This window comes from Triticum urartu, chromosome 6, assembly GCF_003073215.2.
Source record: "Triticum urartu cultivar G1812 chromosome 6, Tu2.1, whole genome shotgun sequence".
In the NCBI taxonomy this organism is placed as follows: domain Eukaryota; kingdom Viridiplantae; phylum Streptophyta; class Magnoliopsida; order Poales; family Poaceae; genus Triticum; species Triticum urartu.
The window spans coordinates 392491688-392519292 of NC_053027.1; the positions used below are offsets into that span (position 1 = coordinate 392491688).

The window sequence follows — 27605 nt, forward strand, 5'->3', positions numbered from 1 at the left end:
TCGATAACTCAACGCTCTAGACGAATTTTAAGGTGAATCCAATTAGGTTGGAAAAAGCACGAAATTTACTTTCCAAAAAAATCACCCAATTCAGAGTCCGTATGAAATAGTTATTGGCGTTTTGAGTCAGGTATGTTTGTGTAGTCCGAATTTGAATCCAGAACATGAGAGACTTGGACTCTATCTTCTCTTGGCCCAAAAGTGACGTGAGAAGACTTTTTGAACAACACCTAAACTTCTTTTTCCCCTTATCTTCATATGTGGGTTGTAAAAATGTCCCATACACCTGCAATTAAACATGACACAAAAGTTTGTGAAGTATCTTTGTCCTGGATGACATAAATAAATTATTGCATAGTTTGCATTAGAAATCACCTCACAAATATACATGTATGCAATACTTTTGGTCGTATCCAAGGTAGTCATGTCCTCATCATCCTCCCCTTCTTTAAAATAAAGCCGTCCTCGGCGTTGCTTAATCTCAAATGTGGCTAACAAAAGAGACAATGTGTGCATATTGTATATGTATATGTCATCCATTTTTACCTCCCTTAGTTTTTGCACATATGACACATGTATACAGGAGTAAGTCTCATAGTTCATAAAATCTGAAGCCAAAATATTATCACAAGAAGTAGAAGGCATGAAAATATTGCAACTTAGTTTGCATATATAAGTGAAGCTCTTATTCATTTCAAAAGGTTGACAATGTTCATCATTAAACCATCCCAACATTGGTGAATAAACCTTACTTGCACCAAATTTACATGCCACAACATGCTTAAATAAGCAAACATGCAATAAGTCATTGGTCACAGAATCATCACCAAGATTAGAGGTCATATAAAAATGATTAAACATGGTTTCTTTTGCATCAACAGTTAATTCAATGGGTGCACTCAAAATTGTTGGTATTTCAGTTGATTGATCACATGACGCATTCATGACAGTAACATGATTCTCTAAAATAGGTGGTGTGCTCAAATAAATAGGTGACTCAACACATGATGTATTCAAGTTAACTAGGCATGCATCATCCTCATGCGAAAGTGGAAAATCTGTACCTTTGTCATTACCTCTCTTATAATCAATTCAGATGATGTAGGCACTCTCGGTGGTGATGTGTCACATGGTGATGATGTAGTCCTCGCAACAACGGATGTGGTTGTTATAGTACGCCTAGTAGTTGAACAAACATCTGTATCAATAGTTGGAATGTGCACTGTTCGCTTGTTCTCCTTGTGGGCAACACGTCGTTTTATTTTCTGTTCAGCTTTGCAAGCAAGACGAAACAAATGGTCGATAGAATAATGATAACCCACAAGTATAGGGAATCAATTGTAGCCTCTTTCGATAAGTAAGAGTGCCGAATCCAACGATGAGCTAAAGGTAGAACAAATATTCCCTCAAGTTCTATCGACCACCGATACAACTCTACGCACGCTTAACGTTCGCTTTACCTAGAACAAGTATGAAACTAGAAGTACTTTGTAAGTGTTTTTGGATAGGCTTGCAAGAAAGTAAAGAGCATGTAAATAAAAGCTAGGGGCTGTTTAGATGAAGACACAACTAAATTAGTTTTAGTAGAGAGCTTTTGTCAACAAGAAGTTTATTTGTCCCTAGGCAATCGATAACTAGAACGATAATCATTATTGCAATTTTATTTGAGGGAGAGGCATAAGCTAACATACTTTCTCTACTTGGATCATATGCACTTATGTTTGGAACTCTAGCAAGCATCCGCAAATACTAAAGATTCATTAAGGTAAAACCCAACCATAGCATTAAAGTATCAAGTCCCCTTTATCCCATACGCAAACAACCTACTTACTCGGGTTTGTGCTTCTGTCACTCACGCCACCCACCATAAGCAAATCATAAGCATATTGCAAACCCTACAGCGGGAATCCCTCACGCTTGCGCGACACGGAGAGCACCATAGGACAACACCAATAATAAAACATACAACTCAAACCAATCATGATCATCAAATAGCCATTAGGACAAAACAGATCTACTCAAACATCATAGGATAGCCATACATCATTGGGAAATAATATATAGCGTTGAGCACCATGTTTAAGTAGAGATTACAGCGGGTAAGAGAGAGGTTACACCGCTGCATAGAGGGGGGAAGAGTTGGTGATGATGGCGGTGAAGTTGTTGGTGAAGATGGCGGTGATGGTGATGGCCCCGGCAGCGCTCCGGCGCCACCGGAAGCAAGGGGGAGAGGGGCCCCCTTCTTCTTCTTCTTCCTTGACCTCCTCCCTAGATGGGAGAAGGGTTTCCCCTCTGTTCCTTGGCTCCCATGGCGTGGGAGGGGCGAGAGCCCCTCCGAGATTGGATCTGTCTCTCTGTCTCTCTCTGGTTCTGCGTTCTCTTCTGACTCTGTTTCACTGTTTCGTGTATATATGGATATCCGTAACTCCGATTGGCCTGAAACCTTCGCCATGATTTTTTTTCCGAATATTAGCTTTCTTGCGGCAAAAGAAGAGCGCCAACCACCTTACGGTGGGCTCACAAGGGTAGGGGGCGCACCCTAAGGGGGGGCCTGCCTCGTGACCACCTCGGGCACTGGTTCGCGTTGATTTTCCTTCCAAATTTTCCATATTTTCCAAAAATAAGCTCCGTCCGTTTTTATCCCGTTTGGACTCCGCTTGATATGGATATTGTTCGAAACCAAAAACATGCAACAGACAGGAACTGGCACTGGGCACTGGATCAATATGTTAGTCCCAAAAATAATATAAAAAGTTGCCAAAAAGTATATGAAAGTTGAATAATATTAGCATGGAACAATCAAAAATTATAGATATGACGGAGACGTATCAGCATCCCCAAGCTTAATTCCTGCTCGTCCTCAAGTAGGTAAATGATAAAAAAAGATAATTTTTGATGTGGAATGCTACCTAGCATAATCTGGATCATATGTCTAATCATGGCATGAATATTAAGATATGAGTGATTCAAAGCAATAGTCTATCATTTGACATAAAAACAATAATACTTCAAGCATACCAACCAAGCAATTATGTCTTATTCAAATAACATAGCCAAAGAAAGCTCATCCCTACAAAATCATATAGTCTGGCTATGCTCCATCTTCACTACACAAAGCATTCACATCATGCACAACCCCGATGACAAGCCAAGCAATTGTTTCGTACTTTTGATGTTTCTCAAACCTTTTCAACTTCCACGCAAAACATGAGCGTGAGCCATGGACATAGCACTATAGGTGGAATAGAATATGATGATAGGGGTTATGTGGAGAAGACAAAAAGGGAGAAAGTCTCACATCAACTAGGCGTATCAACGGGCTATGGAGATGCCCATTAATAGATATCAATGTGAGGAGTAGGGATTACCATGCAACAGATGCACTAGAGCTATAAGTATATGAAAGCTCAAACTGAAACTAAGTGGGTGTGCATCCAACTTGCTTGCTCATGAAGACCTAGGGCATTCGAGGAAGCCCATCGTTGGAATATACAAGCCAAGTTCTATAATGAAATTCCCACTAGTATATGAAAGTGATAACTCAAGAGAATCTCTATATGAAGAACATGGTGCTACTTTGAAGCACAAGTGTGGAAAAAGGATAGTAACATTTCCCCTTCTCTCTTTTTCTCTCATTTTTTTGTTTTATCTTTTTTTTTCTTTTCTTTTTTTGTTTTTTTGGGCCTTCTCTTTTTATGGCCTTTTTTCGTCCAGAGTCGCATCCCGACTTGTGGGGGAATCATAGTCTCCATCATCCTTTCCTCACTGGGGCAATGCTCTAATAATGATGATCATCACACATTTATTTACTTACAACTCAATATTACAACTCGATACTAGAACAAAGATATGACTCTATATGAATGCCTCCGGCGGTGTACCGGGATGTGCAATGATCTAGCGTATCAATGACATCAAAAAATGGACAAGCCATGAAAACATCATGCTAGCTATCTTACGATCATGCAAAGCAATATGACAATAAATGCTCAAGTCATGTATATGATGATGATGGAAGTTGCATGACAATATATCTCGGAATGGCTATGGAAATGCCATGATAGGTAGGTATGGTGGCTGTTTTGAGGAAGATATAAGGAGGTTTATGCGTGACAGAGCGTATCATATCACGGGGTTTGGATGCACCAGCGAAGTTTGCACCAACTCTCGAGGTGAGAAAGGGCAATGCACGGTACCGAAAAGGCTAGCAATGATGGAAGGGTGAGAGTGCGTATAATCCATGGACTCAACGTTAGTCATAAAGAACTCACATACTTATTGCAAAAATCTATTAGTCATCAAAACAAAGTACTACGCGCATGCTCCTAGGGGGATACATTGGTAGGAAAAGACCATCGCTCGTCCCCGACCGCCACTCATAAGGAAGACAATCAATAAACACCTCATGCTCCGACTTCGTTACATAATGGTTCACCATACGTGCATGCTACGGGACTTGCAAACCTCAACAAAAGTATTTCTCAATTTCACAATTACTCAACTAGCACGACTCTAATATCACCATCTTTATATGGCAAAACTATTGCAAGGAATCAAACATATCATATTCAGCGATCTACAAGTTTTATGTAGGATTTTATGACTAACCATGTGAATGACCAGTTCCTGTCATCTCTCTAAATAGATATAAGTGAAGCAAGAGAGTTTTAATTCTTTCTACAAAAGATATGCTCACACTCTAACAAATATAAGTGAAGCAAAAGAGCATTCTACTAATGGCGGTTGTCTAAGTGAAGAGAAACAGGCAATCCAAACTTCAAATGATATAAGTGAAGCACATGAAGCATTCTATAAAGCCATACTCAAAAGATATAAGTGAAGTGCAAAGATCATTCTATAAATCAACCAAGGACCATCTCATACCAGAATGGTGCATAAAAAAACCTAAATGCAAAAGACGCTGCAAGACTTGCACATATCGCATGAACGAAACGAATCCGAAAACATATCGATACTTGTTGAAGAAAGAGGGGATGCCTCCCTAGCATCCCCAAGCTTCGACGCTTGAGTCTCCTTGAATATTTACTTGGGGTGCCTCGGGCATCCCCAAGCTTGAGCTCTTGCCTCTCTTCCTTCTTCTCACATCGAAACCTTCTCGATCATCGAACACTTCATCCACACAAAACTTCAACAGAAAACTCAGTAAGATCCATTAGTATAATAAAGAAAATCACTACTCTAGGTACTGTTGTAAACCAATTCATATTTTGTTTTTGCATTGTGTCTACTGTAATATAACTTTTTCATGGCTTAATCCACTGATATAAATTGATAGTTTCATCAAAATAAGCAAACTATGCATCAAAAACAGAATCTGTATAAAACAGAACAGTCTGCAACAATATGAACATTCACCATACTTCTGATACTTGAACAATTCTGAAAAAATTAGGAAAAATAATCAATTTGTATATAAAGGAAGTGCAAAAAGAATCAGAACCATTTAACGTTCCAGTAAAAAATTAAAATCCGTGCACTACAGCCAAAGTTTCTGTCCTGCACCGCACAAACCAACAAGCATCGTAAACATCCTAAAGGCAAACCTCGGCACATTATTTTTATAATAAAATGGAATTGTATAAGGCGATAATTATTTTTATTGAAAAGTTTCTGTAATCAAGATTCACAAAGTTTCCGTGAGCATGAACAAAGTTCAAGGCTAGCTCCCACTTCAACAATGCTTGTCTTTCTCACTTTCGCTTTTCTTTTTGAAATTTTTTTGGGTTTCCCTCTTTATTTTTGTTGTTTTTAAACTATATAAAAGCACTAAACATAAATAAATGACTCTCTAAAACTTTCGGGTTGTCTCCCTGGCAGCGCTTTCTTTAAAGCCATTAAGCTAGGCATGTAGTGCTCAAGTAGTGAATCCACCTGGATCCCAAGGTATATCAAAGCCAATTTGAATCAACAATGATTTGTAATTTAGTGGTGAGCACAAGGTAACATATATCATGTAATGACGAAGTCTAACTCTCTTCCTATGCATCGGCATGTCATAAAAGAACAATTCATGCACACAAAGTAAAGGCCAATGCATAGTATAAACAGTTTCTTGCAATTTTATCATATTGGAAACATAGAGAGGTGGAGATATAGTTCCTATCTCATAATAATTGCAAGTAGGAGAAGCAAGCACATGCATATTATATTCATCAAAATCATCATGTGCAACGGTAAAAGGCAACCCATCAATATAATCCTTAATAAAAGCAAACTTCTCTGATATAGTGTAATCAGGAGAATTCAAAAAGATAATAGGACTATCATGCGTGGGTGCAATAGCAACAATTTCATGTTAAACATAAGGAACTATAGCAAGTTCATCTCCATAAGCATAATTCATATTGGTATCTTGGCCACAAGCATAGCAAGCATCATCAAAAAGGGATATTTCAAGAGAATCAATGTGATCATAATAGTCATCATAGCAATCATCCCCGGTAAGCACGAAGAGAAATTAAACAATGTATGAGTTGAAGAGTTACTCTCATTAGAAGGTGGACACGGGTATCTAATCCGCTCTTTCTCCTTTTGTTCTTCGCTCTCCTCATCATCTTTTTCATCCAATGATCTCACAGTATCATCAATTTCTTCTTCCACAGACTCCTGCAAAATATTAGTCTCTTCTTGGACAGCGGAGTAGTTCTCAATATATGGTTTAACATAAGCATTAGAAGCATAATTATCATAGCAATATTTAAGTATAGCAAAATTTTCAGATTTGTGAAAAGTAGCATCATACTTTTCAATCAAAGAAGCAATTTCATAAGCACCCTTAAAAGCAACAAATTCTTCAATTTGTTGAACATCATAGTAATTGTAAACACCCTTAGCATACGAAGATACGATTCCATTATCACTAAACAAACATTGGTAGGGAAGGTGTTTCTTAGGGTCTTCAGAACAACAAGTATAATCATATATTTCACATAAATTCCAAGCATAGCATTGCAAACAATGAATTTGATCCAGTAAAGTTTTACCTTTTTCAGATATTCGGTGTCGCACATAACAAGCATGCTCATCTAAGGATTTGCCTTCAACTAAGCTAGTTGGGGTTTCAGCACGAGCACATAGGGATCGAAGATGATCCAAGTAATAAGCTTCAGCAGTGTGATAGATTTTGAGTGGTTCTTCAACCATTGGTTCAGTAGGTACAACTAATTTTTTTGGTATTTTGCATTTCCTAGCCATAACTAAAGATAGAAAACAACTAAGAAAAGCAAATAAAAATTACTTAGTGATAAAGCAAACAAGCACACTCGAGAATATTCACCCCCGCTATTGCTCCCCGGCAACGGTGCCAGAAAAAGGTCTTGATAACCCACAAGTATAGGGAATCAATTGTAGCCTCTTTCGATAAGTAAGAGTGTCGAACCCAACGAGGAGCTAAAGGTAGAACAAATATTCCCTCAAGTTCTATCGTCCACCGATACAACTCTACGCACGCTTAACGTTCGCTTTACCTAGAACAAGTATGAAACTAGAAGTACTTTGTAGGTGTTTTTGGATAGGCTTGCAAGAAAGTAAAGAGCACGTAAATAAAAGCTAGGGGCTGTTTAGATGAAGACACAACTAAATTAGTTTTAGTAGAGAGCTTTTGTCAACAAGAAGGTTATTTGTCCCTAGGCAATCGATAACTAGAACGGTAATCATTATTCCAATTTTATTTGAGGGAGAGGCGTAAGCTAACATACTTTCTCTACTTGGATCATCTGCACTTATGATTGGAACTCTAGCAAGCATCCGCAACTACTAAAGATAAGGTAAAACCCAACCATAGCATTCAAGTATCAAGTCCCCTTTATCCCATACGCAAACAACCTACTTACTCGGGTCTGTGCTTCTATCACTCACGCCACCCACCATAAGCAAATCATAAGCATATTGCAAACCCTACAGTGGGAATCCCTCACGCTTGCGCGACACGGAGATCACCACAGGACAGCATCAATAATAAAACATACAACTCAAACCAATCACGATCATCAAATAGCCATTAGGACAAAACAGATCTACTCAAACATCATAGGATAGCCATACATCATTGGGAAATAGTATATAGCGTTGAGCACCATGTTTAAGTAGAGATTATAGCGGGTAAGAGAGAGGTTACACCGCTGCATAGAGGGGGGAAGAGTTGGTGATGATGGCGGTGAAGTTGTTGGTGAAGATGGCGGTGATGGTGATGGCCCCGGCAGCGCTCCGGCGCCACCGGAAGCAAGGGGGAGAGGGCACCGCTTCTTCTTCTTCTTCCTTGACCTCCTCCCTAGATGGGAGAAGGGTTTCCCCTCTGGTCCTTGGCTCCCATGGCGTGGGAGGGGCGAGAGCCCCTCTGAGATTGGATCTATCTCTCTGTCTCTCTCTGGTTCTGCGTTCTCTTCTGGCTCTGTTTCACCGTTTCGTGTATATATGGAGATCCGTAACTCCGATTGGCCTGAAACCTTCGCCGTGATTTTTTCCGAATATTATCTTTCTTGCAGCAAAAGAAGAGCGTCAACCGCCTTACAGTGGGCTCACGAGGGTAGGGGGCGCGCCCAAGTGGGGGGGCGCCCCCTGCCTCGTGACCACCTCGGGCACTGGTTCGCGTTGATTTTCCTTCCAAATTTTCCATATTTTCCAAAAATAAGCTCTGTTCGTTTTTATCCCGTTTGGACTCCGTTTGATATGGATATTCTGCGAAACCAAAAACATGCAACAGACAGGAACTGGCACTGGGCACTGGATCAATATGTTAGTCCCAAAAATAATATAAAAAGTTGCCAAAAAGTATATGAAAGTTGAATAATATTGGCATGGAACAATCAAAAATTATAGATACGACGGAGACGTATCAAATAACACTCTTCATGAATTAGTATCTCTTGAATATCACGGTTTAATCCTCCCCAAAATCTATCCATAAAATCTTCTTCACTTTCTTCTAAAAATGAGTGCAACAATGTAATTTGTAAATCATCATAGTATTTTGTTACCGTGTCACTGCCTTGTTTTAAATATTGTATTTTTTTTAATCATGCACGAGTATAATAAACATCAACGAATCTATCTCTCATGACATGTTTTAAACCATCCCAAGTAGTAGGTATATAATCAGGGTTTAACCGACAGTATTCATTCCACCAAACTAAAGCATAACCAGTGAAAGAACCAACCGCGACCTTAACTTTTTTACAGTCAGCAAAATTATGGGAAGCAAATAAATTATTTATGTCGAACTCCCATGCAATACATAAAGCAAGTCTAAAATGGCCATTAAATGGTGGTATAGAAACATTAATCGGATCATGTACGTTTGGATGTTTGTGTACCTCTTGTGACGGTTGTAGTATTTGATTAGGTGGTGGCATGTCTCCCACGATCATTGAAGCCCAAGAACTAATAACTCCGGAACCTGTCAGAATTAGTAGAAAGCAAGAAACAAAATCCAAAAATAATGTTCCTATGAACTACTAGGATGTGGTGGTAAAACACTCATAGTAAAGGAAATATCAATATCTTACAAGTTCTTACCATGCAACAGGTGGTGACAAGCAACCAACGCTGTCAAATAACTTCAAAGATTGAATAAAGCGATTGCGGGGGGAACGTATGTATACACGATGTAGAAATATGTGGAGCTTGGAAGGCTTAAATATATGGTAGCAAAATATTAGCAATAATCAATTCAGAGATGCAATGTTGAATAAATGCTCAACGCCGGTACTGTGGTGGTCCTAGGCTAGATCGGACTAGAGACGTGAGCCTAGAACGCTAATGAGGTCATGGAGTAGCACAACTAGCATCAATAAAGGATATGAAGTAGCTCTGGACAACAAGATAAAAGTGAAGATCACAATAGCAGTAAAGATAATGATGTGAAACAACTGCCAAACAGGATATACCAACAACTTTCTCTTATACTTTCCTATGGAAAAGTTTGTACCAATTTTCTGATAATTTTTCTCAAGAATGGCACTGACTCAAGCTTTCAAATGCAAAAAGAATCACTCAATTCTGAGTTGATATGAGGAGTCAAAAATTCTAAAACTAACCTGAAAAACTAGAACAAGTTGTGTTCGCAAACTTCGAAGGACAAAAAGACCTATTTAGAAGCCGATTTTGAGGTGTCAAATATTAATAAAGCTTCTGAAACTATTTAGATCGGCTCGTAACTAGCTTTATTTTGAGTACTCGCGGAGCCAAAACGGACTTTGTATGAGGAAGTTATGCCTGTTTTACTGAATAGTGCGCAAAACAGATTTCAATCCGAATTCAGGTACGAAATTGAGTCTAGATAGATTCGATTTTTTTTCTTCGCTCCTTTTTTCTCACATTTTTTTCTTTTTCTTTCTCTAACTTTTTTTAACTTTTTTTCTCTCTCTTTTCTTTCGAACTTTTCTCTCTCTCCCTCTTTCCAAAACAAACTAGATAAGATGCAGATTAGATCAAGCAAAGATGCGAATGACCTCAACTATGATGATGACAATGAATGATGGGTGGCACGTGGTGGAAATTGATGGATGGAGCTGATGGACATCGGAAGGAATAATGATGCAGCGATGACGTGACTAATGTGAATAGAACTCGAAACTCTAAATGAACTAGACACTAAGACCAGCCACTCGACACGCGATGCAACCGCAAATTCAACAAAGAAAACAATGAAAAGAAAATTGAAAAGGCTCAGACTGGCTTGGACAAAGGATGAATATATCTAACTTTTTGTGTGTGGCTTTTTCTTGGACAATAGGTAAGAAAATAAATCTAATCTAGGGATAACTGGAAATTCTCACCGAGCAACCTGAAAACTGATACCACTTTATAGAGGCGAGGGTGTCCCGATATTTCAATGAGATGATAACTATCGATTTGGTGGAGACGACTTTGACGACCCGACTACAAACGTGCACGACGTTGCGCCTTAGCAATCGCTAAACCAACTCCGAGAGGTTATTGACCACGCCGGAGCATAATCAACCTGGCCATGAAGGTCTATTCCTGCATGCAATCGAAGAACAAGTAAGAATATGATAAAAGAAATCTGAATATTGTAAATATGGATGAAGTATTGATAAAGGTGGGGATCCGAAAGCGGTCTTGGTCTGGTCGTTGGACACAAATGAAGTACACAAAGTTGCAATGGCTAACTTTTAACTAAACAAATTGAAAGATCATCGATGTCGCCTAGAGGGGGGTGAATAGGCGTTTTTAAAATAATTACGGTTTAGGCTTTAACAAATGTGGAATAAACCTAGCGGTTAGTTTGTCAAGCACAAAACCTAAAACAACTAGGCTCACATATGTGCACCAACAACTTATGCTAAGCAAGATAAGCAACTATGTGATAGCAAGATATATGACAAGAAACAATATGACTATCACAAAGTAAAGTGCATAAGTGAAGGGGCTCGGGTAAGAGATAACCGAGGCACGCGGAGACGACGATGTATCCCGAAGTTCACACCCTTGCGGACGCTAATCTCCGTTTGGAGCGGTGTGGAGGCACAATGCTCCCCAAGAAGCCACTAGGGCCACCATAATCCCCTCACGCCCTCGCACAATGCAAGATGTCGTGATTCCACTAAGGGACCCTTGAGGGCGGTCACCGAACCCGTACAAATGGCAACCCTTGGGGGCGGTCACCGAACCCGTACACTTTGGCAACCCTTGGGGGCGGTCACCGGTACCCGTCAAATTGCTCGGGGCGATCTCCACAACCTAATTGGAGACCCCGACGCTTGCCCAGAGCTTTACACCACAATGATTGAGCTCCGAACACCACCAACCATCTAGGGCGCCCAAGCACCCAAGAGGAACAAGCTCAAGGGTACCAAGCACCCAAGAGTAATAAGCTTCTCAACTTGTAACTTCCACGTATCACCGTGGAGAACTCAAACTGATGCACCAAATGCAATGGCAAGGGCACACGGAGTGCCCAAGTCCTTCTCTCTCAAATCCCACCGAAGCAACTAATGCTAGGGAGGAAAATGAGAGGAAGAACAAGAAGGAGAACACAAAGAACTCCAAGATCTAGATCCAAGGGGTTCCCCTCACATAGAGGAGAAAGTGATTAGTGGAAATGTGGATCTAGATCTCCTCTCTCTTTTCCCTCAAAAACTAGCAAGAATCCATGGAGGGATTGAGAGTTAGCAAGCTCGAAGAAGGTCAACAAAGGGGGAAGAACACGAGCTCAAAGGATAAGGTTCAATGGGGAAGAAGACCCCCTTTTATAGGAGGGGGAAAATCCAACCGTTATGTGCTCAGCCCGCACACGAGCGGTACTACCGCTCCACGAGTGGTACTACCGCTCAGGTGGAAGAAACAAGGAAAAGGAGCAACAAAACATGAACCTTGGGGCGGTAGTACCGCAGGAGACAGCGGTACTACCGCTGGGTTAAGCGGTACTACCGCTCCCTTCGGCGGTACTGCCGCGCAGAACGAAGGGGAAAGGGAAAGAGGGAACCGGGAAGTACTATCACGGAGGAAGGGCGGTACTGCCGCTAAGGAGCGGTACTGCCGCACTACTACCGCAGCGAGGTACCGCACAATCCGACACTGAAAGCACAAGTGCTCCCTAGGTGGTTTTGGTAATTGATGACAACATATCTCTTGTTGGACTAATGTTTCTATCTAGTATGTTTCAGATAAGTTCAACAATGGAGTGGCATGGACTAAAGGTTGTGGGAACTCCTTCAAGATGCTAACGACAAAGGATTGGCTAAAGCTTAAAGCTCAAGACTCTTCATTTTACATTTTAGTGATCCAAGATCACATTGAGTCCATAGGAAAAGCCAATACTATCAAGGAGGGATGAGGTGTTGCTTAATGAGCCTCTTGCTTCATGTGCTTAGTGATATGCTCCAAAACCCTCAACTACTTTCCCATATACACATATGACCTAAACCCTAAGCCAAACTCGGTCCTACCGATTCTTTCTATCCGGCGCCACCGAGTTTCACTTGTCATAAGCCACTGCCAAACCCTAGCAATTCGGTTCTACCGATAGGAATCTCGGTCTCACCGAGATGGGATTGCAAACTCTCTGTTTACCTTTCGTAACTTTTCGGTCTCACTGAAAGAGCGAATCGGTCCCACCGAGATTGCAATGTAAACTCTTTGTTTCCCTTTTGTAACTTTTCGGTCTCACCGAAAGAGCAAATCGGTCCCACCGAGTTTACCTGACCAACTCTCTGGTTAGCTTATTACCAAACTCGGTCTCACTGAGTTTGTGTAATCGGTCTCACTGAGATTACGTTATGCCCAAACCCTAACCATATCGGTCCTACCGAGTTGCATGTCAGTCCCACCGAAAATCTCTAACGGTCACTAGGTTTACCTTTTCGGTCCGACCGAGTTTGTTGATTCGGTCCCACCGAGATTGGAAAACTGTGTGTAACGGTTGGATTTTGTGTGGAGGCTATATATACCCCCTCCACCTCCTCTTCATTTGTGGAGAGAGCCATCAAAACACATACACAATTCCAACTCATATGTTCTGAGAGAGAACCACCTACTCATGTGTTGAGACCAAGATATTCCATTCCTACCATATGAATCTTGATCTCTAGCCTTCCCCAAGTTGCTTTCCACTCAAACCTTCTTTCCACCAGATCCAAATCCTATGAGAGAGAGTTGAGTGTTGGGGAGACTATCATTTGAAGCACAAGAGCAAGGAGTTCATTACCTACACGCCATTTGTTACTTCTTGGAGAGTGGTGTCTCCTAGATTGGCTAGGTGTTACTTGGGAGCCTCCGACAAGATTGTGGAGTTGAACCAAGGAGTTTGTAAGGGCAAGGAAATCGCCTACTTCGTGAAGATCTACCGCTAGTGAGGCAAGTCCTTCGTGGGCGATGGCCATGGTGGGATAGACAAGGTTGCTTCTTCGTGGACCCTTCGTGGGTGGTTGCTTCTTCGTGGACCCTTCGTGGGTGGAGCCCTCCGTGGACTCGCGCAACCATTACCCTTCGTGGGTGGAGCCCTCCGTGGACTCGCGCAACCGTTACCCTTCGTGGGTTGAAGTCTCCATCAACGTGGATGTAGGATAGCACCACCTATCCGAACCACGGGAAAAACATCCGTGTCTCCAATTGCGTTTGAATTCTCCAAACTCTTCCCCTTACATTCTTGCAAGTTGCATGCTTTACATTCCGCTGCTCATATACTCTTTGCATGCTTGCTTGATATGTATTGTGTATGTTGAAATTGTGCCTAAAACTCCACTCAAACCAAAAAGGCCTAAAAATTGCAACTTTAGCACTAAGTGTCTAATCACCCCCCTCTAGACACATCTACTTCTAGATCCTACAGACACAGAAAAAGACCCCTCGAATCGACAAGGTAGGGACCTGGTAAGCCAGCGGTAGTACTGTTGCGGAGTCACCGCCGGTACTACCACTGCGGAGCGGTACTGCCGCTTGAGACCCCTCAACGGTACTACCGCTGGGTACCACGGTACTACCGCTGGGACCCTGACAAAAACCACACTAAAGAAAACAAGAACTGCCATAACTTCTGCATATGAGCTCCGAATTGAGCAAACTCAAGCTTGTTGGAAACAAGACGACGGGTAGCATCAAAACAGCGATTGGTTATAGTAAGAAGAGGCAGGGGAGGTATGCCTAACAAAAAGAGGAGTGAAACCTCCAACCGAGAAGAACCGGCAAAACCTCCAACATCGAAAACATCAGAGAAGATGCAAGCGAACTCCGTTTTCGATGAACTCAAGCTTGTCAACAAGATGACCGTAAGCTCTAAGACTCACAAAGAGAACCAAACAAGAACCAAGAAAGATGATGCAAGGATGCAATGGTTTGAGCTCTCAACGAACGATATGATCAAGCTACTCATTGAGAGCCCCCCTTGATAGTATGGCTATCGATCCTATAACCCGGTCTCCCAACTACCACCATGAGACCGGTAAAATAGAAAACCTATCAAGGGCAAACCTTTGCCTTGCACATGATCCACTTGAGCTAGATGATGACGATCTTGTCCTCCTCAAGATGGACCACCTTTCTTGATTGCGTTGGGTCGATGGAGACTAGATGATTGCTCCCCCATACTCCACTATGGGTGAGCCACTCTTCGGCACATCTTCACAAGTCCATTGACACCACAATGGATGGCAAGCTTCAAGCACTTGATCTCTTCGTGATGCTCCACTTGAACTTGCACACGGCAATCTTGATGACGATCACCACTTGATGTCATCCTTTCCATGGGTCGTATGATAACTTCCTCTTGACGCAAGCCCATGGACACGTACCTACACCACATAGACTCTCACATAGACCATGGGTTAGTACACAAAGTGCAATGGCCAATTCTTACCATACCATGGGATCACTTGATCCCTCTCGGTACATATTATACTCTTTGTGAGTTGATCAACTTGATTCACTCTTGACTTAGTCTTGATCAACCTTGAATCTTTCCAACTCTCTTCGTTTGGATGATGTCTTGAAGGTAAACATGAATGATCACACAATCTTCTTCTTCAAGACATGCTTGCAATACGCTCAACACTCACATGACCAATCTTTGGATAATTCCTTAATAGCACCTTGGTCAACACATAAACTCCTTGAAACCAACACATGGACTTCAAGAAACTCTTTGTTTGGATGATGTCTTGAAGGTAAACATGGATCACACAATCTTCTTCTTCAAGACATGCTTGCAATAAGCTCAACACTGACATGACCAATCTTTGGATAATTCCTTAATAGCACCTTGGTCAACACATAAACTCCTTGAAACCAACACATGGACTTCAAGAAATGCCTATGGACAAATCCTTCAAATATAACTCAATGCAACCATTAGTCCATAGAGAATGTCATCAATTACCAAAACCACACATGGGGGCACCACATGTCCTTTCACAAATCTCAAGGAAAAAGCTACTAGATGGATCTACTTATATAGGAGCAAGGGGTGGCGGCCAAGGAGGTAGGAGGACGCCCCAAGGCAGCCTAAAACTAACCCTGGGTCGTACAAGGCTCATGGGCCCAAGTGGAGGTGATGCAACACCTTTGGACTTGTAGTTGGACTCGGATTCTGCTACAGCGTCAGATTGTTTCGTCGATAACTCAACCCTCCGGACGAATTTTAAGGTGAATCCAATTGGGTTGGAAAGAGCACGGAATTAACTTTCGAACAAAGAAATAATCACCCAATTCGGAGTCCGTATGAAATATTGATTGGCGTTTTGAGTCAGGTATGTTTATGCAGCCGGAATCTGAATCCAGAACATGAGAGACTTGGACTCTATCTTTTCTTGGCCCAAAAATGACGTGAGAAGACTTCTTGAACAACACCTAAACTTCTCTTTTTCCCTTATCTTCACATGTGGATTGTAAAATGCTCCTTCTTGATTTCTACCTCCGCAGCCTTTAGCATTGCAAAGAGCTCGGGAATCGTCTTATCCATCCCTTGCATATTATAGTTCATCACGAAGCTCTTGTAAATTGGTGGTAGTGATTGAAGAACTCTATCAATGACACTATCATTAGGAAGATTAACTCCCAGTTGAGTCAAGTGGTTGTGGTACCCAGACATTCTGAGTATATGTTCACTGACAGAACTATTCTCCTCCATCTTGTAGCTGTAGAACTTATTGGAGACTTCATATCTCTCAATCCGGGCATTTGCTTGAAACATTAACTTCGACTCTTGGAACATATCATATGCTCCATGACGTTCAAAACATCGTTGAAGTCCCGGTTCTAATTCGTAAAGCATGGCACACTAAACTATCGAGTAGTCATCAACTTTGCTCTGCCAGATGTTCATAACATCTGGTGTTGCTCCTGCAGCGGGTTTGTCACTTAGCGGTGCTTCCAGGACGTAATTCTTCTGTGCAGCAATGAAGATAATCCTCAAGTTACGAACCCAGTCCGTGTAGTTGCTACCATCATCTTTCAACTTGCTTTCTCTAGGACGCATTAAAATTCAATGAAACAACAGCATAAGCCATCTATCTACAACAACATAGACATGCAAAATACTATCAGGTACTAAGTTCATGATAAATTAAAGTTCAATTAATCAAATTACTTAAGAACTCCCACTTAGATAGACATCTCTCTAATCATCTAAGTGATCACGTGATCCATATCAACTAAAGCATGTCCGATCATCACGTGAGATGGAGTAGTTTTCAATGGTGAACATCACTATGTTGATCATATCTACTATATGATTCACGCTCGACCTTTCAGTCTCCAGTGTTCCGAGGCCATATCTGCATATGCTAGGCTCGTCAAGTTTAACCCGAGACCGAGTATTCTGCGTGTGCAAAACTGGCTTGCACCCGTTGTATGTGAACGTAGAGCTTATCACACCCGATCATCACATGGTGTCTCGGCACGATGAACTATAGCAACAGTGCATACTCAGGGAGAACACTTATACCTTGAAATTTAGTGAGAGATCATCTTATAATGCTACCGTCGAACTAAGCAAAATAAGATGCATAAAGGATAAACATCACATGCAATCAACATAAGTGATATGATATGGCCATCATCATCTTGTGCCTGTGATCTCCATCTCCAAAGCACCGTCATGATCACCATCGTCACCGGCTTGACACCTTGATCTCCATCGAAGCATCGTTGTCATCACGCCAACTATTGCCTCTATGACTATCGCTACCGCTTAGTGATAAAGTAAAGTAATTACATGGTGATTGAATTTCATACAATAAAGCGACAACCATATGGCTCCTGCCAGTTGCCGATAACTGTGTTACAAAACATGATCATCTCATACAATAAAATTTAGCATCATGTCTTGACCATATCACATCACAACATGCCCTGCAAAAACAAGTTAGACGTCCTCTACTTTGTTGTTGCAAGTTTTACGTGGCTGTTATGGGCTGAGCAAGAACCATTCTTACCTACGCATCAAAAACCTCAACGCGGTATAGTGATTCTTTTTGATCTTCAGAAAGAAGCATGTTCATTGAATCCGATTCAACTAAAGCTGGAGAAATAGACACCCACAAGCCACATGTGTGCGAAGCATGTCGGTAGAACCAGTCCCGCGTAAGCGTACGCGTAATGTCGGTCTGGGCCGCTTCATCCAACAATGTTGCTAAATCAAGAATCAACTAGTGACGGCAAGCAATATGTATATACCCAGGCCCACAACTCCTTTGTGTTCTACTCGTGCATATAACATCTATGCATAAACCTGGCTCGGATGCCACTGTTGGGTAACGCGGTAATTTCAAAAAAATTCCTACGCACACGCAAGATCATGGTGATGCATAGCAACGAGAGGGGAGAGTATCGTCTACGTACCCTCGTAGACCGTAAGTGGAAGCGTTATGATAATACGGTTGATGTAGTCGTACGTCTTCACGATCGACCGATCCTAGTACCGAACGTACGGCACCTCCGCGATCTTCACACGTTCAGCTCGATGACGTCCCGCGAACTCACGATCCAGTAGAGCTTCGTGGGAGAGTTTCGTCAGCACGACGGCGTGATGACGGTGATGATGTTGCTACCGGAACAGGGCTTCGCCTAAGAACCGCTACGATATAACCGAGGTGGATTATGGTGGAGGGGGGCACCGCACACAGCTAAAAGATCAACTGATCAACTTGTGTGTCCATGGGGTGCCCCCCTCCCCCGTATATAAAGGAGTGGAGGAGGGGAGGGACGACCCTCTCTATGGCGCGCCCTGGGGAAGTCCTACTCCCTGCGGGAGTAGGATTCCCCCCTTTCCTAGTAGAAGTAGGAGCCCTTCCAAGTAGGAGTAGGAGAGGAAGGAAGGAGGGGAGAGGGAGGAAGGAAAGGGGGGCCGGCCCCCTCCCAATTCGGATTGGGCTTGGGGGGCGCCTCCCTCTTTTCCCTTCCCTCTCCTCTATTCCACTAAGGCCCAATAGGGCCCATATACTCCCGGGGGGGTTCCGGTAACTTCCAGGTACTCCGGAAAAATGCCCGAACCACTTGGAACCATTCCGATGTCCAAATATAGGCTTCCAATATATCGATCTTTATGTCTCGACCATTTCAAGACTCCTCGTCATGTCCGTGATCAAATCCGGGACTCCGAACTACCTTCGGTACATCAAAACACATAAACTCGTAATACCGATCGTCACCGAACATTAAGCGTGTGGACCCTACGGGTTCGAGAACTATGTAGACATGACCGAGACTTTTCTCCGGTCAATAACCAATATCGGAACCTGGATGCTCATATTGGTTCCTACATATTCTATGAAGATCTTTATGGGTTAAACCGCATAACGGTATACGTTGTTCCCTTTGTCATCGGTATGTTACTTGCGCGAGATTCGATCGTCGGTATCTCAATACGTAGTTCAATCTCATTACCGGCAAGTCTCTTTACTCGTTCCGTAATGCAACATCCCATAACTAACTCATTAGTCACATTGCTTGCAAGGCTTATAGTGATGTGCATTACCGAGAGGGCCCAAAGATACCTCTCCGACAATCGGAGTGACAAATCCTAATACCAATCCATGCCAACTCAACAAACACCATCGGAGACACCTGTAGAGCACCTTTATAATCACCCAGTTACGTTGTGACGTTTGGTAGCACACAAAGTGTTCCTCCGGTATTCGAGAGTTGCATGATCTCATAGTCATAGGAACATGTATAGTTATTGAGAAAGCAAAAGCAACAAACTAAACGATCATCGTGCTAAGCTAACAGATGGGTCAAGTCAATCACATCATTCTCTAATGATGTGATCCCGTTAATCAATTGAAAACTCATGTCTATGGTTAGGAAACATAACCATCATTGATTCAATGGGCTAGTCAAGTAGAGGCAAACTAGTGACACTATGTTTGTCGATATATTCACACATGTACGAAGTTTTCGGTTAATACAATTCTAGCATGAATAATAAACATTTATCATGATATAAGGAAACATAAATAACAACTTTATTATTGCCTCTAGGGCATATTTCCGTCAGCCGTGGCTATGGAGGCGACACGACGACGGTTGTGCTCGGGTGACGTGCGGGAAGAGGGATAGCGGCGCGGAGAAGAAGAAGGGAGAGGCTAAGGTTAAGCCACGGGGTCGAGGGGGTCCTTATGTGTCAGGAGGGCTTCGGGGATGGCCGACGCGCATCCAAGGAAGCCATGGATGGCTGCCACGCCTCCCCTGTCTCCTGTAGCGAGGTTGAAGGAGAGGGGTGGTGGCCTGGGCCTACTATTTGGCTAGATGGGCCAAAGTGCCGAGTATTCCGTTTCTTGCCTTTCTTTTTTTAGAGTTTTGCCATTTTTTATTTAGCAAACGAATTTTGTTATGACTCAAACCTGCACAATATCCAATGCAGCATTTCAAGTCTACACACCAAGTTTCATATTATTTGGAAACGTGTAAACATTTGTGTGCATTTAAATGACCATTTTAAATATTGTTGAACATGGTTATTTATTCCTGGGGCTTAATTTAGTGACCCAAATGGAGTTGTTTCACCTCGTCAAATATCTAGGGATTAATTGGAAAAACCTGAACACTTTAATTTTGACATTTGAAAACTTTTATTGTTTGACTTTATTTTTAAATTTGAATTTGAATCGATTTGAATCAACGTGGGATTTAGCCACAGTAAAAATGATGACATAACATCATTAGCAGAGGATTACCGTAGCTTAATTATCCGGGCGTTACATGAGTGGCCTCGATGCGGTCGCGCCACCTGTCGCCGGCACTTTTGTCGGTCCGGATGCGTCAGCTCCTCCTCCTCCCCCTTTCCTCGTGTTTGGCGGGGAGGTTGGTTGGAGGGATGTGTGGCCTCGATACGGCCGCGTCACCAATCGCCCACGGGGTGTGCCGGTCCGGATTCGTCCGCTCCCCTTTCTCCCCCATTCCTCATCCGCGGGTGGGTTGGCGCAGATCTACCAGTGGAGTGCGAGTGGATCTGTCGGTCGAGGGTCGTCGGTTGGTCCAAAGCCGGGGCCTTTGTGTAGGTCTCGGGGTTGTCTAGTGTAGGGCAGTGACTCTGACAGCGAGACGCGCGGCGTTTGTAGGCAGAGCGTGCGGGCAACCATGGCCTCGCGGGTGGCGTGGTTGTGGGTGGTTGAGGGAGTTAGGGGTGCGATGATGGTGTGTGAGCGCCGGGGTACACCACTTGCCCAGTCCTTTGACCGGCCGACGGTGGCGGCGGCTGTTGAGGCCGTACCCCTGAAGGCTCCGTCACGATGCTCCCACTCATGTCGTCTTCCTCTAGGTGAAAATCTGATCTTCATGGATCGGGCGGTGGCGGCTATCCTTGGTCGTACCCTTCTTGAAGGCACCGCTTTGGAGGGCTAGCTTCGTTGTTGTCTGATTCACCTCGCTATTGTTGTCGGTGGGGTGGTGTGTCGGTGTCCGGCATCTTTATATCTTGTCTTGGGTGTGTGTGTTGTGTGCGTTGTTCGGTCTCTCGGATGTATTCGGTGATGGTGGCTTTATAATATAAAGCGAGGGGAACCTTTTTCGGTAAAGATGCCCATATAGATAGGGTGTATGTGTGTATTCATAGGAAGAGTGTATTTGGGCGTAATGTGTTGAAAAAGGGATCCTAATAGTCGGTCTTCAGTTGGAAACGACCCATCGAACGAAATTGTTCGCTGGAGAAGGGAACAATCAACAAACGAAAAACATTCCTCGATCGTTCGCTCCTGTAGCGCACACCGAACGTGGAACGTATACGTACTTTTTTTTCTTTCGGCGAGAATGTACCTAGTTAGGGTTGCAAGCGGAATCCACAATGGTTTCAGAATGTAACCTACTTTGGGTTGCAAACGGAATCAACAGTGATTTGCTGACGTATACGTAGTAATCATCAGCAAGCCGTTCTTGTTTACGATCAACGGCGTACGTACGGTCATTTCGCATCAAACGCACGCTACTACGGCAGTGCAGTCCGTTCCTCAGTCGGCGCAACCCCCTGCCTCATATCATAAATTATACATATACTAAACCTAGCCAGGTTTAGTTTATGTGGTTTTTTTGACTTTTTCCTATCAGTAAAAATCGGGCCAATAGAGTAGTGACACGTTAATTTGTGGGGGAGTTGGCGGGGTGCGCTTCTGGATGCGTTTGGCGATTTTGCTGGGGATAGATGGTCAAACTTTGGTTGTTGACTAGATTGCAACCGACTGGTTTGTTTCATTCGTCGGTCGCCGCTGAAATCGCTGGCCTAGGCGCTTCGGGAGAGACCTCGTCGATGTCAAGGCCACCGCTGCACCACCGAACAAGACTATATAAATAGCCTCTCCTTCCTCACCGTCTCTGCCTCACCTTTCTTCTCGTCCCACATCCGAGCTCCCGTTCCCTTCATCCAGCCCCGCCCCTTCCCCCCGTCTCCTCTCCGCGTGGGCTGGGACGCACCGCCTGAAACCCACGCATGGTAGTCTACGCGCCGTCGCTATGCTCCCCACGCGTCGCCTGCCCCGACGGCCCGAGGATCCTCATGCCGTCTTGGCTGGACTGTGCAAAGGTGAGGAGCTGCCATGACCGCGGATCCCCCAACCTCCCATGTTCCTCCTAACCTCTTTCACCCCTCTCCTGATGTGCTCCATGCTGCTCTCGCGACAGAGATGACGGTGAACCTTTGGTTGCACGGCGCGGCGGCTCGCCATGGGACTCGACGGTACGGTGGCCAGTCCCGTGACACCATGCCTCTCCCACCTCTTTCGGTGGCTTTCTCTGCTGCCCCTGGAGCTCAGCGTGGAGGGACTCGCCATGCATCGCGCATCGTTCTGGACGCGGCTGCCCACTACCCTACAAGTCGACTGTTCCAACGCCCACCAAGTGTACGACGTAATGTTTGGACAACTGTAGGTGAAAGAAAATCAGTTCTATCCATAAACCGTGTCAAAGGTTATATGCGTGTTCCATCCCAAGCACAATTATTTTTCTTTACATGCACCTTTTGTGATATGTCTGCTTATGCAATGAGGCTCAGCCTGCTACTGATGATTGCAGTTTGGAAATATGTTGAAAGATAACTTTACTGCCAAGAAGCCCTCCATAAGAAATAGGATGCAGTGTAAAAATGGATTGTGCCTTAACCCTTGTTTGGTATAAACTTCATGGATGAGGCAATTGAGCTCTACACAACAAGCATATTTAATGCATCAAGGTTGTTAGGCACAATTGTTCATGTAGAACCATCTGCTAAACTTACTATGACTTCCTTTCCAGGATCCTCCATGGAATCTTCGAACAGATCAATGGATAAAGCAAAAGAAAATCCATACGTGGTTCTGTCAGGCCTGCTGCTTCAGGTCATCCTCCCCAAGAGTGTGAGAAGAAGCAGCTGCTGCAGAATGCATCGCACGCTATATACTCATGGGTCTTCAGGTCAGGTCCCTCTCGAGCCATGCATGCATCTTCTTCTGAGGCAAATTTAGCATGCATATCAGTTAATTTTTCCATTGATGTGTTTGCAGGACAGAGATGGGAGGCTCTTCTACAAGCTCATGATCGACATCAGGGAGCTGCATATCCTTATTTATAGAGATAATTAGAAGTTTGAGAGAAATTTAGTGTGCTCTGCATCTAATTTCAGAGGAAGTACATCTACTGCATGCAAGTGGGTTCATGCCATTATACATAGCACGTTCCAGCTGTTATATATCCTTACTTTGGGAGACAATTAGTAGTTTCTGAGAATATATTTCATAGCACGAGCACATAGCTATGAGAGATTATTAGAGCAGTAGTTCTACCTACTACCACATGTATTTTTCCATTGATTGTACAAGTTCACATGTACATCTCTGAATACAGAAGAACCTTATTACTGAAGTTATAGAACAGAGGTGGTGTTGCTCTATATATACAGGCTATTATTTGCATGCTTTGCTGAATAAGTGCAGTTTAGAATGAGTTGAAATCTAAGAGCAGACAATTGCATGTTCGACTTCCGTTGTGCAGTACCATTTCTTACTTCCAATTCGAATAGTTGTCCTTCAGTATTTGCCTAGCTCTAATACCATTGCTCAGAAAATACATACACCTTTTTTAGTGTCTGAATTTTATTATCTGTTGGTGATCAGTTTTTCCTACTCCAGTTGTTGGATGTGCTATCCTCCCTTCTCACTCTCGGGCTCTAGCAGCAAATGGACAGCAAGCATCACGAAGCAGCTCAGCTCCATCGCCTTCAGTGGTGGCAAGGTCTGTATGCTCAGCCCAACCCCAATGCTCTCTGTGCATTTTATTTATACACCAAAATATACTGAATGGAGGACAAGTTCTACTTTTTGTTAATGGAGCTAGCTTGATTGATTTTTTCAGCATTAGCTTGATCAATCTAATCCCGGCGGATGCGCTACTTTTTGTTCATGCTCACGTGTATTTGTGTTAATGTCTGCAAAGGAGCAAGCGTACTAGAGGGATGGTTGGAAGGGGAGTAATCTGCTACAATGTTTTACATCTTTTATAGTTATTTTTTGAATCTGTGATATAATATATAATGCATTCTGTAGAAACCAAAATGATGTTCATTGGAGCTTCTCTCTTGGTATGATTCTTTCATTCGTTTCTTCTTTGAGGAAACTCCATATTTGAAAAATGTCTCTTCATGGCTTCTTCAAAGTTTTTTCTGTAGTTTTCAGTCTTGGGTGCATGCAGTTTCTTCATGTCACGTCTGAAATTTGGAGCCATGTATGTAAGTACATTATAATTGGCAGAGCCTTCCCGGTTTATGATACTAAATGAGGTACATCTATATATAGGTTTGCACTGTGTCATTTTTTCCTGTGATTAATTGATCTTCATAGCAAGAAAATCCTGTTTGAGGGATATTGTGCATACTCTGACTTTCAGTGCTTTTTATGAGAACATGGTTGTCAACTAATTATTTTTAAAAGAATTCACAATGCAAACAATGATTTTAGCAAAAATATGCAACAGCTTTTCCGATGTGCTGCCACTTCAGATGTACCCCCAGCGTCCACACAGCGAAGATCCTATTATCGCGTACACAGGAGCAAAACCACCTGAGTGTCCAAGAATTTGCAAAAGCTTTATATCACTCTATTACATTCACTAATATTGCAGGAGGCTATACCAGGATGATCTAATTCAGTAAAAAATATTTGCGACATCTTATTGTAGTACAGTTGTATGACCATACACAGCCCTATGTAGAGTGCACGGCACATGATTTTAATAAATACTCCCTCTATAAACAAATATGTAAACAAATATAAGAGTATTTAGATCACTATTTTAATGATCTAAACGCTCTTATATTTCTTTACGGAGGGAGTAGCTTTTACTAGAGGTGTGCCAATGTCAATTGTTTGTCGGTGACTATCGTGCATGACTATAATAAATGTACTTCTTCGATATCTTCAACTTTTATATATATTGGTGCTTCTCTTTAATTGATGGCAAACGATACACATAAAGCTACTGTACATATTTTATCAACTTATAACTATCATAGTTCTATTGTTTGAATCATGGTCTACATAGTCGCGACATATGACAGGCGTGGCGTCTCGCCGCGCGGGCTAAGCTAGTAATACTCTACGTACGATTGTATTTTCCACCCTTCGGGAGGCCATCGCCAGAACTTCCTCCTTGTCTCTCTCCCTCTCTCTCCCTCTCTTGGTTCTTGGATTCTTGATCATCCATCCGCCGCCCGGATCTGCCCTGCTCGCCCCGAGCATTGCCCCTCGACGTACGTACGGCGGCGACCATGAAGGTCAAGCGTTTGCTCCCCGACCAACGTGACAGCACAAACTTTTATGCCATGTTCCGAGAAATCGCCGCTGCGCACATCTCACGCACCGCCACCGGCCTTACATTTCCCCTGGCACACGTCGTCCCTGAGCAGCACGCCGGCCCTAACTTGGACGGCGCCGCCCTGGAGCTGGAGATGTCTCCGCAGAGGCGCTACGAGCTGTGTGCCGACTATGACGCGGAGATCGACGAAAGCCTCCGAAGGATGGAATCGGAGGACGCCGGAGAGCGGCCCTGCCCCGACTACCTCACCAAGGTGCAGCACGGTCAGATGGACAACTACAAGCGCGCCCTGCTCGTCAGATGGATGTATTTCTTCACCCAACGCTACAACCTCGCCGACGGCACGCTCCACCGCGCCGTCGCCTACGTCGACCGGTTCCTATCGCCCCCCCTGACGATTACCGACGACTACGAGCTCCGCCTCCTCGGCGCCGTCGCCGTCTTCGCTGCGGCCAAGTACGAGGATCGCTACACCACCCTGAAGCTGACCTCTGCAGAGGTCGCGTCGTATGGCCTGTTCGCCAAGGACGAGGTGGTGGCCATGGAGACCAAGGTTGTCGCGGCGCTCGACTACAGGATGGGAGGCCCCACCGCGCACACCTTCGTCGACCACTTCACCCGGAGCGGCGGCGAGGACCCCCGTGACGACATCGTCAAGTCCCTGGCGCGCCACTTGGCGGACCTCACGCTGCTCGACTGCCGCCACCTGCAGTTCCTGCCGTCCACCGTCACGGCATCGGCGGTCTTCGTCGCACGATGCACAATCAACCAGATGCGCGGCTTCAGGTGGAACGACGGCCTGAAGGAGCTCTTGGCGTGCACGCGCTACGCCACCGACGACCTTCGCGCCTGCATAGCTGCCATGTATGACATGCACGAGCTCGAGACCTGGCCAGGTTACCAGCGCATGAGGATCAACTACCAGAGGCATTACTCCCTGCTTGATCGGTTTGAGATGACTCAGCACATCTTCTTAGCGGATTAGGACCTAGAGCAGTGCCAGTGAATTTGTAGGCGGTATATCTGGATTGTATACATTGGCACTGAGTTAATTGCACGTTGGTACCACACTTGCGCACCTACTCACGAATCAGTACCACTACTTGTGCATGTCGCAGTTCAGTACCAACTCAGGGCCTAAGTGGTGCATAACGGGCTAAGGAGCGTATAAGCGCGTATTGACCGCGTATCCGACAGGTCGGGCCCACATGTCAGGTGACACGCTGGCCGAATCGGTGCGTGGACAAGTCGCTGACTCGGACGAGTCCGACCTAACGGGCTAGGTCGAACCGAGCCGCCGGTTCGAACCCTAATTCTCGTTCCCCTCTCCCACTCCTCCCCGTGCTCCTCTGTGTCAATGGCGACGGCGAATCCGCGCGGCGGCGGTGTAGGCGGCGGCTCGAGCAGCGGTGGCGGTGTGGGCGGGTACGGAGATCTTCCTGGCCTCGGGGCCGATGCGCACCCAGGATTGGCCGAGGGCGACAGTTCGTCATACTACTCGAGCGGCGAGGAAGAACTCAAGGAGGCCCCGCTGACCATGGAGCAGCGCCTGCGGATGGCAGAGATCTGGGCCGCCAACCCTTTCACGAGCCATCACTGGACCCATGGATGTGGTGGAGTGCTGTAAGTCCTCCTCCCTCTCATCTGTTCTTTCTTCCAATTTGAGGGTTAGGGTTAGTGTTAATGAAAATGTCCAAATTTGCTGGCACTTGTAGTGTGGAGGAGGCTATCTGGGATGTTAGGATTCACTTTGATGCCCTACATAATTTGGATAGGAAGATATGCAGTTCTGATGTCACTTTTCTCAATCTGTATGCACTGTTGCATACACAAGGATTTACATTCTCTGATGAATT

The 27605-nt window shown here is 44.0% G+C and overlaps 1 protein-coding gene across 1 annotated transcript; it reads left to right on the forward strand.

The window, feature by feature from the left end:
• Nucleotides 1-22254: 22254 nt before the first annotated feature.
• On the forward strand, nucleotides 22255-26734 carry LOC125516806 (putative cyclin-F2-1). Its single transcript, XM_048682113.1, has 4 exons — nucleotides 22255-22489; nucleotides 22588-22872; nucleotides 23197-23355; nucleotides 23445-26734. The coding sequence occupies exon 4, from the start codon at nucleotides 25703-25705 to the stop codon at nucleotides 26732-26734; it is 1032 nt and encodes a 343-aa protein (XP_048538070.1). The 5' UTR covers nucleotides 22255-22489; nucleotides 22588-22872; nucleotides 23197-23355; nucleotides 23445-25702.
• Nucleotides 26735-27605: the final 871 nt, after the last annotated feature.